The sequence below is a fragment of the Neophocaena asiaeorientalis genome, unplaced genomic scaffold (genome assembly GCF_003031525.2).
Source record: "Neophocaena asiaeorientalis asiaeorientalis breed wild unplaced genomic scaffold, Neophocaena_asiaeorientalis_V1.1 scaffold37, whole genome shotgun sequence".
Taxonomy (NCBI): domain Eukaryota; kingdom Metazoa; phylum Chordata; class Mammalia; order Artiodactyla; family Phocoenidae; genus Neophocaena; species Neophocaena asiaeorientalis.
In genome coordinates this window covers 2,017,370-2,032,813 of record NW_020174269.1, presented here as the reverse complement: position 1 = coordinate 2,032,813, position 15,444 = coordinate 2,017,370, and the positions used below count along the sequence as shown (strand labels likewise).

The window sequence follows — 15,444 nt, the reverse complement described above, 5'->3', positions numbered from 1 at the left end:
CTTTACAGACAAGCAAAAGTTAAGAGAATTCAGCACCACCAAACCAGCTTTACAACAAATGCTAAAGGAACTTCTCTAGGCAGGAAACACGAGAGAAGGAAAAGACCTACGAAAACAAACCCGAAACAGTTAAGTAAATGGTAATAGGAATATACATATCAACAACTACCTTAAATGTAAATGGATTAAATGCTCCAACCAAAAGACAGACTGGCTGAATAGAAACAAAAACAAGACCTGTATATATGCTGTCTACAAGAGACCCACTTCAGACCTAGGGACACATAGAGAATGATAGCGAGGGGATGGAAAAAGATATTCCATGCAAATGGAAATCAAAAGAAAACTGGAGTAGCAATTCTTATATCAGATAAAATAGACTTTAAAATAAAGACTATTAAAGAGACAAGGACACTACATAATGATCAAGGGATCAATCAATGAAGAAGTTATAACAATTGTAAATATTTATGCACCCAACATAGGAGCACCTCAATACATAAGGCAAATGCTAACAGGCATAAAAGGGGAAATCAACACAATACAGTAACAGTAGGGGACTTTAACACCCCACTTTCACCAATGGACAGATCATCCAAAATGAAAATAAATAAGGAAATACATATGCTAACACATATATATGGAATCTAAAAAAGAAAAAACAGAAAACAGTTCTTAAGAACCATAGGGCAGGACAGGAATAAAGACACAGATGTAGAGAATGGACTTGAGGACACGGGGAGGGGGAAGGGTAAGCTGGGACGAAGTGAGAGAGTGGCATGGACATATATACACTACCAAATGTAAAATAGATAGCTAGTGGGAAGCAGCCGCATAGCACAGGGAGATCAGCTGGGTGCATTGTGTCCACCTAGAGCAGTGGGATAGGGAGGGTGAGAGGAAGATGCAAGAAGGAGGAGATATGGGGGTATATATATATGTATAGCTGATTCACTTTGTTATACAGCAGAAACTAACACAGCATTGTAAAGCAATTATACTCCTATAAAGATGTTAAAAAAAGAAAAAGAAAAGTTGGGCCATATATCATTAACTTTGATACAGATCTTCAAATGCTGCTGTGATTAGTCCCTTCAATTTTTCTAATTTTTGGTACAGTAAGAATTGGTAGAATACTGATTTGATTGGGGCAAGAGAATAAATGATTTAATGTAAGCCATAGGATTGAAAATAAAAAGTAAAATTTGTTCTATGCCCTTTGTATGGAATTTTAAGGATTACACACAGTTGAATTTATATGTATATGTGTTTTTGTTTTGTTTCAAAAGCTATTTCAAAATCAAGAGTTATTGCTTTCTTAGAGTTGCAGTTGGGACTCCTGACTTTGTATTCGAATTTTAAGATATTTGTTCCAGGGCAGTTTTTTTTCTGTATAAACTATCAATAGTACTATAGGCAGTAATAGAAAAGTCATTAACAATATAATGCCAAATGCAGTCATTAGCAACAAGAGACAGAATAAATTACCTACTAGCATTGTAACTATCTGCTGAGAAACTGAGGCATTAAATTTTATGTATATGTACTAAGCATGCCCTTGGGATTTTCATTAGTCAAGGTCTCATGAAATTACTATCCTATCCATATATACATATGTAAATTTTTTCTGTGGAGGGTAACTAGATAATTTGGGGTTTTTAATTCTTAAACAACAACCAAAGATAAAAGACAAAATTGAATGCTTAAAATGAAAAAAAAGAGTTCATGTAAGCAAACTAGAGCCCAGAGTATGTTTGAACTCACCCTTGTAATTATTGATAAATGATTAGGGCCATTGCCAACTAGGTCATACTTTGCAGGGTCCCAAACTAAAGAATAGGATAATTAAATAGCATGCTTTGGAGGTAACAAGATATGTAGCATGTCTCTAATACCTAGTACAAACTTCAGTATGTAATTAAAGCAAAAATATTAGAGTTTCTATAACTTTTGACACAGATAAATAAGGAAATTGATGCCTTTTGTTTTATTTCAAAGGAAGCCATGAACAAGCCAGGCCATCTTAGACTATTTGTGACAAGGATCATGCAGGAATTTGAAAGTGACACATTTTTTCCAGAAATTGATTTGGAAAAATATAAACTTATCCCAGAGTAAGTAAAATGTTATTCATTGGTCTGAAGCACCTTTGGCTTTCCTGCTTAAGAATTATAGAAAAGAGAATGTCTCTTCAGATTGAATTCGAAGTAGCAATGTGTTTTATAGACAAAAACTATAGGAATTTTTGGATATGTTTTAATGTTGAAGACTTGGGAATGTTCAGGTTTCAATGACTTCACTGAAATCTAGAGAATAGGCATTAGTTCATTCTGTAAGATCAGTGCTTATTTAGCATCAGACTTTGTCTTAGGCATTGGGGATACAGTGTTTACCAAGACAGATGATGTCACTATTCTCCAGGAGATTACATGGTTTATAGTAGAGGAGGAGGGTGGCAAATAATAGATAAACATCCAAAGAGTTGCTGTGTGGTAAATTGAAATACTGTGATGTGGTAGATACTGTGTAGTCTGAGAAGTCCTCTCTGAAGAGTGATGTCTACACCAGATCTAAATGGCAAGAAGCCAGCCACACAAAGGGCTGAAACTGCAAGTCAGACGGGAGTGGCATTCCGGGAGAGAGCATTCCGGAAACCAGAAGTAGCTAGCGCAGAGAACTGAGGGCAGAAAGAAGCCTGGTGTGTTCCCTGAACCTGAAAACCATGGTGGGCATTGTGAGCGAGGAGGAGACCAAGAGGGATCAGACCCAGGGCAGGTTTAGAGGGTTCTGAATAGAGAGTGATACTCTTCTGTTTATGGGCAGTGGGCTGGAGGGGGCAAGAGTGAAGCAGGGAGACCAGTTACAGTAGTTCAGGTGAAAGATGAAGGAACTAACTTAGTGGTGGAGGTGGAAGAAGATGTTACACTTGCTTTACTCTGTAATTTACTTTGATTTTAGCATGAAACTGTCTGCTTTTGAAAACATTTTAGTTTAAAAGCACTTTTCAACTGTTGGCTATGCAGAGTAGAAGATTAATTATATCAACACTTTTAGACTAGCACTTAACACATTCTTTCAAACACTCTCAGTTGAAAACAGTCATTCTTTGAGTGCAAGTTTGATTTTGGAAATACCTCCTAAAAGCAGCATTCAGAGCCAAGTCTGAATAAATGGATGGCCAAGCTTTAGAATAAAGTATATTACTTTACAGAGTAATATAGGTAATGGTCTCAAATCAAATGAAGTTGGTGACTGATTTTCTTGGGCTCTTAACTAGGTCTAAGGAAAACTGGAAATTCTAAGAACTCTAAAAAGTTTCTAAACGGCTAAAGTACAAGCTTTTGCTTGTAGTCTCCAAAGGTGACTATTTAGAAAAATCACATTGATTTCATATATATATTTTTTTTTTTAAATCAGCTGTGTTTCTTTGTCCCACCTTATTTTCTCTTGTACTGCTTAGATGGCTGATTCTCACATTATGTGGATATTGATCTCTGCTATCCCTCATTTCTTTCCTTTCTTTTTGCTACTAACAAAAAGAATAGATTACCGTGTGAATCAGCTTCATATTAAATACCTTTGTAAACCCTGTCACTCTCGATTAGACCTCTTCCAAAGCTATGACCCTTCAAGATCCTTGATAACTTAAAACGCAGACAATTCTGGCTCTTTGACTCTTAGAAAAGAAAATGTTAACATCTCCTGAGAAATGATTCACACATCTCAATATTCACCCATTCGAAGTATATAATTCAATGGTTTTAGTATATTCAGAGTTGTGCAGCCATCACCACAATCTTAAGTTCAGAACATTTTCACCATCCAAAAAGAACCCCTGTACACATTAGCAGTCGCTCTCCATTCCCTTCCCCTGCTGGCTCTAGGAACCACTAAATCTATTTTCTATCTCTATAGATATGCCTATTCTGGATATTTCATGTTAACAGAATCATATAATATGAAGTCCTTCTTGGAATTGGCTTCTTTCATGGAATTGGCTTCTTTCACTTAGCATACTGTTTTCAAGGTCATCCATGTTGTAATATGTATCAGTACTTCATGCCAAAAAGAATTCCATTGTATAGATTTACTACACTTTATTTATCCAGTCACCAATTAGTAGACATTTGATTTATTTCCACTTTTTGGTTAATGTAATGCTGTTTTGAACATTCATGTACAAGTTTTTGTGGGGGTGTATATTTTCATTCCTCTTGGGTATAATCTGGGAGAAGAATAACATTTTGAGGAACTGCTGAACTTTTGATAATGTGACTGTACCATTTTACAGTCCCACCAGCAACATACGAAGGTTCCAGTTTCTCTATATCCTTGCCAACACTTGTTATTGTCTGCCTTTGTGGTTATAGCTATCCTAGTAGGGATGAGGTGGTTATCTCATTGTAGTTTTGATTTGCATTTCCCTAATGACTAATGATGTTGAACATCTTTTCAGGTGCTTATTTGAGATTTATATACTGTATCTTCTTCGGGAAAATATCAATTCACATCCTTTGCCCATTTTTAAAATTTGGTTATCTTTCTATTACTGAGTTTTAAGAGTTCTTTGAATATTCTGGATACAAGTCCTTTATCAGATATATGAGTTGAAAATATTTTCTCCTATTATCTGAATTGTCTTTTCACTTTCCTAATTGACTTTCGCTTTTCCTAATTGACTTTCGCTTTTCCTAATCATTTGCAGCACAAAGGTTTTTAATTTTTACGTAGTCCAATTTTTCTATTTTTTTTCTTTTGTCAATTGTCCTTTTGGTTTCATACCTAAGAAACCATTAGCTAATCCAGGCTCACAGAGATTTTTTCCTGTGTTTTCTTCTAAGAGTTTTATAGTTTTAACTCTTAATTTAAGTCTATGATCTGTTTGAGTTAATTTATGTATGCTATAAGGAAGAGGTCCAAGTTCATTCTTTGGTAAGTAGCACACCAGTTGTCCTAGCACTGTTTGTTGAAAAGACTGTTCTTTTCCCCGACTGAATTGTCTTAGCACCTCTGTGGAAAATCTGTTGACCATAAATGTGAGGGTTTATTTCTGGACACTCGGTTCTATTCCACTGATCTACATGTGTATCTTTATGCCAGAACCACACTGTCTTGATTACTGCAGCCGTGTAATAACTTTTGCGATCAGGAAGTACTAGTCTTCCAACTTTGTTGTTCTTTGTTGTTTTGACTACTCTATGTTCCTTGCATTTCCACATGAATTTTATGATCAGCTTGTCAATTTCTGCCAAAAAGCAAGCTAGGATTTTGATAGAGATTGCCCTGTATCTGTAGGTTACTTTGGAGAGTATTGCCATCACATCAGTATTATGAACATTTGATGTCTTTTCAACTTATTTAGATCTTCCTTAATTTCTTTCAGCAATGTTTTGTAGCTTTCAGTGTACAAACCTTGCGCTTCGTTGTTAAATTTATTCTTAAATATTTTGTTCTTTTTGATACTATTGTAAATCAAATTGTTTCTTAATTTTATTTTCAGATTGTTCATTGCTAATATATAGAAATACAATTGATTTTTGTTTATGAGCTTGTATCCTGCAACCTCACTGAACTCATTTATTCTGATTGTAAATGGATTCCTTCAGATTTTCTAGATACCGAATATATCATTTGCAAATAGAGATAGTTTTACTTCTTCCTTTCTAATCTGGATGTTGTTTATTTCTTTTTCTTGCCTAATTGTCCTGGCTAGAACCTCCAGTATGATGTTCAATAGAAATGGCAAGAGCAGACATCCTTGTCTTGTTCCTGATCTTAGAGATACAATGTTAGCTGTGGGTCTTTCATACATGCCCTTTATCACACTGAGGAAGATCTCTTCTATTTCTAATTCATTGAGTGTTTTTATCATGAAGGAGTATTGGGTTTTGTCAAATACTTTTTTTTGAGTCTCTTGAGATAATCATGTGGTTTTTGTCATTAATAAGACAAAATATATAATTAATACTTAATATGCTATCAATAAGGTATATTATATCAGTTGATTTTTCTGTTAAACCCATCTGGCATTTTTGAGATAAATCCTACTTGGTAGTAATGTATAATCTTTTTTATATGTTGCTGAATTCCATTTGCTAATATTTTGTTGAGGATTTTTACATTTATATTCATAAGGATATTGGTATATTGGTCCGTAGGTTTTTTTTGGTAACGTCTTCATCTAGTTTTGCTATCAGGATAGTGCTAGCCTCACAGAATGAGTTGGGAAGTGTTCTCTCCTCTTCTACATTTTAGAAGAGTTTGTGAAGGACTGGTGTTAATTCTTCTTTAAATGTCTGAGAAGTTTTTAATGGTGAATAGACTGAGATAGGAAATTGCTATCCAAAGCCAAAATTCAAAGAAATTGCTCCAAAATGGACATTCTAAACAAGGCTATGGAAGAAAATAAAAAGTCCTTTCTTCCACTGCAGCACGTCGTAGTCATCTGTACTTTCAAGCCTGTAGCAACGTAGTAACAGCCTCTTTAACATGGGGTGGAGGGAATCCCCTAAGGGATAAGGGAGATATGAAGTAGTATAAATCTTTCATGAAATAGAGAAAAAGGAAACCTCTGAAGCAAAGAGAATATGCTTTGTCCCTGGACGTCTGTAACACTGCTCAATTCTGGAGCTTTCTTTCCAAATCTCTCTACATTGGGCAACTTAGAATTGCTCCCTACTGTCCAGAAATGAGTTCTGATCACTCTTTACTCCCCTTCATTCTTTCCCCACAGCTACCCACTTTGTTTAGACTTCCATTATCCCTATCCTAGGCCTCTTGTGGTTACATAGGCTTCAGTTCAAACACAGTATCTTTTATTAACACCAAACTTCCTGGTAATAAAAGCACCCGTATAATGAAATAAAAATGAAAGAGGACTACTGTGAAGCAAGAAGAGAATAAATTAAAATGTAGATGAAGCCACAAGTGGTAGAAGTCTAAAAGCAGAATATTAACGAAGTAAGATGGTATTACTTTGTGTCTCCCTTTTTTTCCCAGTGGGTCATTGTCAATGCAATCGTTTTTTTTGACAGCACCATGCCAGCCTGTCCATTAAGGCTCTGCCCTTATTCATCTTGCCTGGAAGAAGTCTTTCTATCTCAGACTATTTCACACCAGGATCCAACCAAACCATCAGAGCAAAATATTTTATAGCAGCAGTTTTCCCACTTAATGAGCCCCAAACAGACTTCTCCTTCTAGTTAACAACCTTTCATGTGACCATGTAGTCAAATAGGATTAAAGACCAGAAGAGGCCTTTGAGGCAGTAATTGGCTCCAGAGCTGGGACAGATGCCCCTCACCAGTAGACACTTGAAGTAGGATTTAGGTGGCTTGACGTTTCCTCTTCCGTTCCCATTATTTCTTGACTGTCCAACAGGATCCTGGCATATTTGTCCGTATTATTTGTAGATTCCTCTCCTCCTGGGCCTGTGCTTCCTGTACAGTCATCATTTTTAGTTATGATTTGGTTCTTATAGATACCTGTTCCAGGAACTCTGTTTACCTCTATTTTAGACCTTCCATCAAATCATCTCTGCATTATTCTCATGCTCCTTTGTCAGTTCAGATCTTATGATTATTTGATTCATTTGCTTCTTTAATGCTTGAAGGTTCTAGAAAAGACCATCTATCTGGGTGGTTCATAATAAATAGGTGGTATTTCCAAATCCTGTTAGACTTAAACTTGGAGTTCAAAGGTTGCTGTTAGACAGTTTGTTCTTCAGAAAAGTTTGGAATTATGATTATGAGGTAGTTATCATTATTAAAACAGACTGAATATGTGAATATTGTGGAAAGTAAAATTAATCTTAAGCAGAATTAAATTTTCATTTCACAGAGAAAATAAACATTATTACCATGACTAGTGACCATATCTAGCCCATAGCATAGTTATTTCTAAATCATTATTATTCATGGTTTTAGAAATAGCTTTGATTTGATACTTTGCTTTTATCTTGTTAGCTGACAATCTTGATACTCTTGAGAATTTTAAACACACACACAAATGTAAATGTTGCTTTTGGTGACTCATCTAAGAAAGTAAAATTGTGGTTTAAAGTTGGCCTAGTAAAATCATTTCTTTAAACAAAGAAAAAACTATATTGCTACTAAAACAGTAGAACAGAAACAGCTTAAGAAATGGTTAGTAAATACAAACATACCTTCTTCCTCTGAAATATATTCTCCTTTTTTTCTTACATATTATTATGCTATTGTTATTTCATGTTTCTAATTATATATTTTTTCAAAATGGCATAATCTCTAATTGGTCAACAAAAGGTTAATTCCTATTATTACTCAGCATTCTGTTGGGTATCATAAGAGACTTAAATTTGTTTTCTATGTTATCTCTGCCTACGATGAGGTTAGAAAATAGTTGGGACAAAACAAACTAATATCATTAATGGGTAACATTTGTAGAGCACTTAATATATCAGGCACAGTGCTAAATTCTCTATAAGGATGAAGACTTTTTATTGATAGCTAAGTGTCACACAGCAGAACCAGGTTCAAACACAAGCCTGACTAAAGCAAGTCTTCCTGACCCCTCACCTCCAGCACAGTGGATACAGCCAGCACAAGCCTACAGAAGTGTACCAAGATTAGGGTTGTGGACAAGAGTGGTCAGAACAGCCTTCAGTGGAAGACCCGGGTTTGGGGTTTTTTTTGTTGGTGGGGGGGGCAGTGGTGTTCAGTGAAAAATAATTTTTTTGTTGTCATAAGAACACAGCATGAGATCTACTCTCAACAAATGCTTAAGTGTACAATACACTATTTTAAACTGCAGGCCCAGCGTTACACAGAAGATCTCCAGAACTTGCTCATCTTGCTGAAACGTTATATACCCTTTGAACAGCTACTCCCTGTTTCCTCCTTCCCTCAACCCCTGTGAACTACCCTTCTACTCTCTGTTTCTATGAATTTGACCATTGTAGATTTCTCATATAAGTAGAATCATGCAATATTTGTCCTTCTGTGACTGACTTATTCCACTTAGCATGATGTCCTCCAGGTTCATCCATGTTGCTGCTATGGCAGGACTTCCTTGTTTTTTGAAGGCTGAATAATATTCCATTGTATGTATACATATTTTCTTTATATATTCATCTGTCACTGTAGTTTCCATATCTTGCCTATTGTGGATAACGCTGCAGTAAACATGGAAGTGCAAATATCACTACAAAAGATAAGTGTTGGCGAGGATGTGGAGAAATTGGCACTCTTGTACATTGTTGGTAGGAATGTAAAATGATGCAGCCACTGTGAAAAATAGTATGATGTTTCCTCAAAATACTAACAATAGAACTACCATGTGATCCAGCAATCCCACTTCTAAGTATATACCCAAAGGAGGGCCTGGGTTTTGACTTAGAAGCTGAAGGAAACACACACCTAAGTGAGTGTTAGGAGTAGAAAAGATCAGATAAACAGTGATTCTAGTAAAGGATATGAAATAAGCCACACAGTGGGGAATTAGAGCAATGTGGTGTCCACTGATTAAACAAATCAAGAATCCCCATGCACCACACACAACTTCAGTTCCACTCTAACAGCTAAAGGTTGTGTTTTATTTTTTCTTTGCTCACACAAGAGATTTGATACCAAATGTAAGACTTGCAAAAAGTTCTTAAGAAATTTCATATTAGCTGGGTGACAAGAGTGGAAACATAAAAGAGAAACTCCTAACAGTGGTTAGTTTGGGGGAGAAAAACTAGGAGTTAGAAGGCAAGGAAGAATTATACTTTTTATTTTCTAACTTTCTGTAGTTTGAAATTTTTCTTACTATTTGCATGTGTAGTGTATTTGCATAATATTTAATTATACATCTTTTTCTTTTACAGATATCCAGGTGTTCCTTCTGATGTCCAGGAGGAGAAAGGCATTAAGTACAAATTTGAAGTATATGAAAAGAACAATTAATGTGAAAGTGTTTTCTGATCTATTTCAAGCCTCCTCCTCCCCCAGCAAAATTATGTATTTTTTGTTGTAAAGACTTTTGTTGACATTAGATCTATGGATAATTATTTCTAAGCCAAGTACTTTTATTCCCCATTAATCTTAACTAGACTGTATCAGATACCATCTGTGAAACATATCTTGCTGTAACTTCCTGAATGCCCATCAAGAGTCAAGAACAGGTAACCAGCACCTGCCTAGGGTAGAATATCTACCAAGACAGCCCAAAGTAGGAGAGTGCCCTCGTAGCATGAGCTGAAACCAGAGCCTATATATAGCACTAGGAGCTAGGCAGATGGGTCCAAAAGTCAGAAATGGATTATAAACAGAAGAGCTAGCATTCAGTTATTTAAATTAGATCAAAAGAGGGACTGTGAATTACTTTATATCACACTTCTGAAAAAAATTCCCTTCACTCAGACCAGGAGTCAATAAGTTGAAAAGTCCAGGATATTCCACAGGGATAGGAAAGAGGCAGGTACGAGACTACCTTTTCAGTGGTTAAAGGAGAAGGTTTGAGACCTTAAAAAACTTTGTTCCTGATCTTCAGTGAGAGTGCATGGGATGTTACAATGATAGAACAAGAATTGGCTGCTCTTTACGAAAAAGAATAATCTAATATCAAACATAATATCTAAAGTTAAAAATTCAAAGAGGTAATAAATTGAGAATGAATATTGCTAGAAACCAAAATTAGTAAGTTAGAAACTAAACTTCGCAGAATTAAAAAATGAAAATTAAAACATGTTTTACCCATCACGTTAGCAAAGATTTAGATTAAGTATCCAAAAAAAATAGCATTTTCTGCCTTATAAATTGGTACAAACATTTTAGAGTGTAAGTTAGCAATATCAATTAAAATTCAAAATATTCTGGGTTTGGACCCAGAACTTCCACTTCTAGAAATTAATCCTGAACAAAGGTATGGACCCAAGAGTATTTGTTGCAACTTTTTTTTTCAAACTTAGAAACAGCCCAAATGTTGATTAATAAGAAATAACTAACCAATATGTCTACAAAATGTAACATCTGCAGCAGTTAAAAAGAATGAAGTACTGACAGGAAAATGCCAAAAATTGCTAAATAAAAGAAGCAAATTGTGTATAATACTCAAAATGTTTAATAAATGTTCATGTGTGGGAAAAAGCGTGCTGCAAACTGTTGACAGTATCAAAGTTGGGAATGTTATTTTCTGCGTTAGGTATGTCTGTTGTGATTAGATTTTTTGTAGCATTATGTACTTATTTTCATGAAAAATTACTTAAAATGATAAATTGAGCCCTTTATGCTTAGCAGTAAAATTAGGTTACAGAACATCAGGAATAAAAAGAAATGTCCGAAAATCTTCCATAGAGGGAAAAAAACAGATCACACAGAAGAATAGGAATCAATACAGACTAAGACTTACAAACCACAAGAAGACAGTGGTACTCTCTGCAAGGAACATAACCAGAAAACTATTAGTATCCAGAATTTATAGATATCAGATACTGATAAGAAAAAGAAACAAGCCATTTAGAGAAGAGGAAACTCAAGGGGCCAAAAACATATAAAAAGTTGTACCTTCCCACTAGTAATTGGGGAAATGCAAATTAAAACTACAGCAAAACTATAGCTTCCCTGGTGGCGCAGTGGTTAAGAATCTGCTTGGGGCTCCCCTGGTGGCGCAGTGGTTGAGAGTCCACCTGCCAATGCAGGGGACACAGGTTTGTGCCCTGGTCCAGGAAGATCCCACATGACGCAGAGCAGATAGGCCTGTGAGCCATGGCCGCTGAGCCTGTGTGTCCGGAGCCTGTGCTCCACAACGGGAGAGGCCACAACAGGGAGGGGCCCCCAAACCAAAAAAAAAAAAAAAAAAAAAAGAATCTGCTTGCCAATGCAGGGGACATGGGTTAAAGCCCTGGTCCAGGACTATCCCACATGCTGCAGAGCAACTAAGCCCATGTGCCACAACTACTGAGCCCACGTGCCACAACTACTGAAGGCTGCATGCCTAGAGCCCGTGCTCCACAATGAGGAGCCCATGCACCACAACAAAGAGTAGCTCCCGCTCGCCACAACTAGAGAAAGCCCATGTGCAGCAACGAAGACCCAGTGCAGCCAAAAACAGATATAATAAATAAATTTTTTAAAAATAAATGAAACTACAGCAAGGTACCATCCATACACATCAGATGTGACATTCTCTCCAATACTTAACATTGTCAGACTGTTAAAATGTTGGCAATATTTATTAAGGATGAAGATGCACATACCCTTTGACCCAGCAGTTCCACTCAATACCAAGAGAAAACCTCCTACATAAATCTTGAGAAGTTTGTAGAAGAATGTTGCGGCCTTGTTTGTAACAGTGAAAAACAAAACAACCTGCAAGTCCAGTGACAAGAAAATGAGTACATTACTGTCTTATATTGGGTCTCCCCCAGAGCAGATCCTGAGACTAGAATTTGAATGAAGCAGTTTATTTGATAGATGACACCAGAAAGCACCAATTGGTATGTGGAAAAGTAAAATCGGGAAGGTAAGAAGGCCAGTTCAAGGTCAGTGAGCAGATTCCCATTGGGTAACAAACTCAATAGTGCTGCAATATCTGGGAAATGGAGGGGAGGAAATCCGGAGTATTTATCCCTAACTCGTTGATTTGGGGCTGCTCCCAGGTTTGTCAGCTCTCTGACCTGTGTATTGAACACACTCCAGCTGCTAGAGTCCCAGGTGTTTGCAATAAAAGGCTGCTGGCATGCGTAGGAACAGCGAATGCTAAACACTTAAAGCAATTCCATGTTTAAGATTGTGTATGTAAGATTTTCATACTTTTTAATATAGTAAAAAGTACAAAGCCACACATAGTTTGAAATATTTTACAATTTTAATATATACAGAATCAGGAAAATCAATTAGAAGTTCAGGAGAGGAATGATGGTAATTCAGACTAGAGGATTGGGCATAGTAAAATATTTGATTTAGGATAGATTTAAAAGTTGGAATTAGGGACTTCCCTGGTGACACAGTGGTTAAGAATCCACCTGCCAATGCAGGGGACATGGGTTCGATCCCCGGTCCAGGAAGATCCCACATGCTACGGAGCAGCTAAGCCCATATGCCACAACTACTGAGTCCGCACCCTAGATCCTGCGTGCCACAAGTACTGAGCCCATGCACAGCAACTACTAAAGCCCATGCACTCCAGGGTCCATGTGCCACAACTGAACACGTGTCTTGCAACTACTGAAGCCCACGTGCCTAGAGCCCATGCTCTGCCACAAGAGAAGCCACCACAATGAGAAGCCCGTGTACTGCAACAGAGTATCCTCTGCTCGTCACAACTAGAGAAAGCCTGCACACAGCAACAAAGACCAAATGCAGCCCAAAATAAGTAAAATTAAATTTTTTTAAAAGTTGGAGGTAACGGGATTTTCTGGTGGAGTTTGATTTTGGCTTTGGACCCACTGAATTTGAGATACCTTTAAGGAAAGAAGGAAGGAAAGAAAGAGAGGGAATAAAAAAAAAACAAATAATAGAACAATGCCTTCAAAATTGAGAGATTTTCAACTGATAAATCTATACTCAGCCAAATAATCAGGGGTGATGCACACCTGAACAGTTGATCTGATAAATGAGTGGCTACTAAGTCCTAACAGGCAGGACAAAGGGATGATTCATGTCCTGGGAGGGACAAAGTGGGCCACCGTGTGAGAGTTCGTCACACTACTCAGAACGGTGTGAGGTTTAAAACTTTAATTATTTCTGGAATTTTCCATTTAATATTTTGGACTGTGGTTGACCTTGGGTAACTAAAACTGCAGAAAGAGAAACCTTGGATAAGGGGGTGCTGCTGTACATTGACATTTCTGTTAAACCTCTTTATCCTAGGGACCAAAAAAAGCAAATCACGTTGTTGTGTGCTATTTCAAATAACTGCAATCAATAGTGAAAGTAAATAAATGTGAAATGTGTTTATTGGAAGACAAATTTTAGGTGTCCTCTACCTCCTTGCCCCAGGGCCATAGGACACACAGAACACAAACACTTGAAGGAATAAAGCGTTAATCTGCAAGGAGACATGGTGATACTGGACTCAGGAAAAACTGTAGAGAGCAGAGATTTTCTACTCCATCTACCAGCCAGAATCATTTGGGAAAGGGACCCTGAATGAGACTGCCCCTTTTTCAGCCTCTGGTCACAGCCCCCTTCAAAAGGCCAAAGTTTGCCCACAGGTTGGTTTTGCACTGCCAGTCCTCTCTGAGAGGTGAATTAGCATAACTTAAACCTGGCATTTCCCACCCCCACCAACAGCATTTTATTATGAACTCTTTCAAGCACACAGAAAAGTTGGGAGAATTTACCCATCACCTGGATTCTATCATTGTTAACACTTTGCTGTCTCTGCTTTATCACATTTTTTGCCAAACATCCATCTATACATCTTATATTTTGATGCATCTCAAAAGTAAATTGTAGGTATCAGTATGCTTCATTCATAGATTCTTCAGCTTGTATATCATTAACTATATTTCAATATTTGTTACTCTATTCTGGCAAAATTTACATAGCAAAATGCAGATCTTAAGTGGAGCAATCTACAAGTTTTAACAAAAGCATGACTGTGTGACACAAACCTCTGTCCATCACCCCAGAAAATTCCCTCATATCCCTTCCTAGTGAATCCCCACCCACCAGAGGCAACCACTATTCTGGGCTTTTTTTCTCATAGATTAGTTCTTCCTGTTCCTGAACTTCATAGTATGTACTCTTTTGGTCTGGCTTATTTCACTCAGCAAAATTTGAGATTCACCCACGTTGTTGCATGTATCACTGGTTTGTTCCTTTTCATTACTGAATAGTCTTCCATTGTATGGCTGTACCACAGTTTGTTCATTCTCCTGTTGATGGACATGAGGGCTTTTTTTGGGGGGGGGCTGTGTTGGGTCTTCGTTGCTGTGCGCAGTCTAGTCGTGGCAAGCGGGGCTGCTCTTCGTTGCAGTGCACGGGCTTCTCATTGCGGTGGCTTCTCTTGTTGTGGAGCACAGGTTCTAGGCGGGCGGGCTTCAGTAGTTGTGGGACACGGGCTCTAGAATGCAGGCTCAGGAATTGTGGTGCACGGGCTTAGTTGCTCCACAGCATGTGGGATCTTCCTGGCCCAGGGATCAAACGCGTGTCTCCTGCATTGGCAGGTGTATTCTTAACCACTGCGCCACCAGGGAAGTCCCCATGAGGGCTCTTTTAAGGTGGGATTTGAGCCTGGTATTGAAGGGTCTAGAGAGGTGATGAGTGACAGACAGAAGGCAGAGGTATGCTCCAGGCAGAGGGAAAGCCATGAAGAAACCTCATCTCCAGATGTTGGGCTGCACCCTGCAGGCCCACAAGCCTTGTAGTTACCCAGCCTCAAGACTGAAGAAAGAGACAGAGACATCACCAGTTTATTGGATAGGAGGATCTTACATATCTGAAGCAATGTCCTACCGTGACATCCCACCCTGTGCAGCAG

General features: G+C 37.6%; 1 protein-coding gene across 1 annotated transcript in view; it reads left to right on the top strand.

The window, feature by feature from the left end:
* Window positions 1–11,068, top strand: part of DHFR (dihydrofolate reductase) — a 22,770-nt gene extending 11,702 nt beyond the window's left edge. The window contains 2 exon segments of the mRNA XM_024755699.1: window positions 1,999–2,114; window positions 9,845–11,068. Of these exon segments, the coding sequence (XP_024611467.1) occupies window positions 1,999–2,114; window positions 9,845–9,923 (195 nt within the window). The 3' untranslated portion in view covers window positions 9,924–11,068.
* The last annotated feature ends 4,376 nt before the right edge of the window (window positions 11,069–15,444 follow it).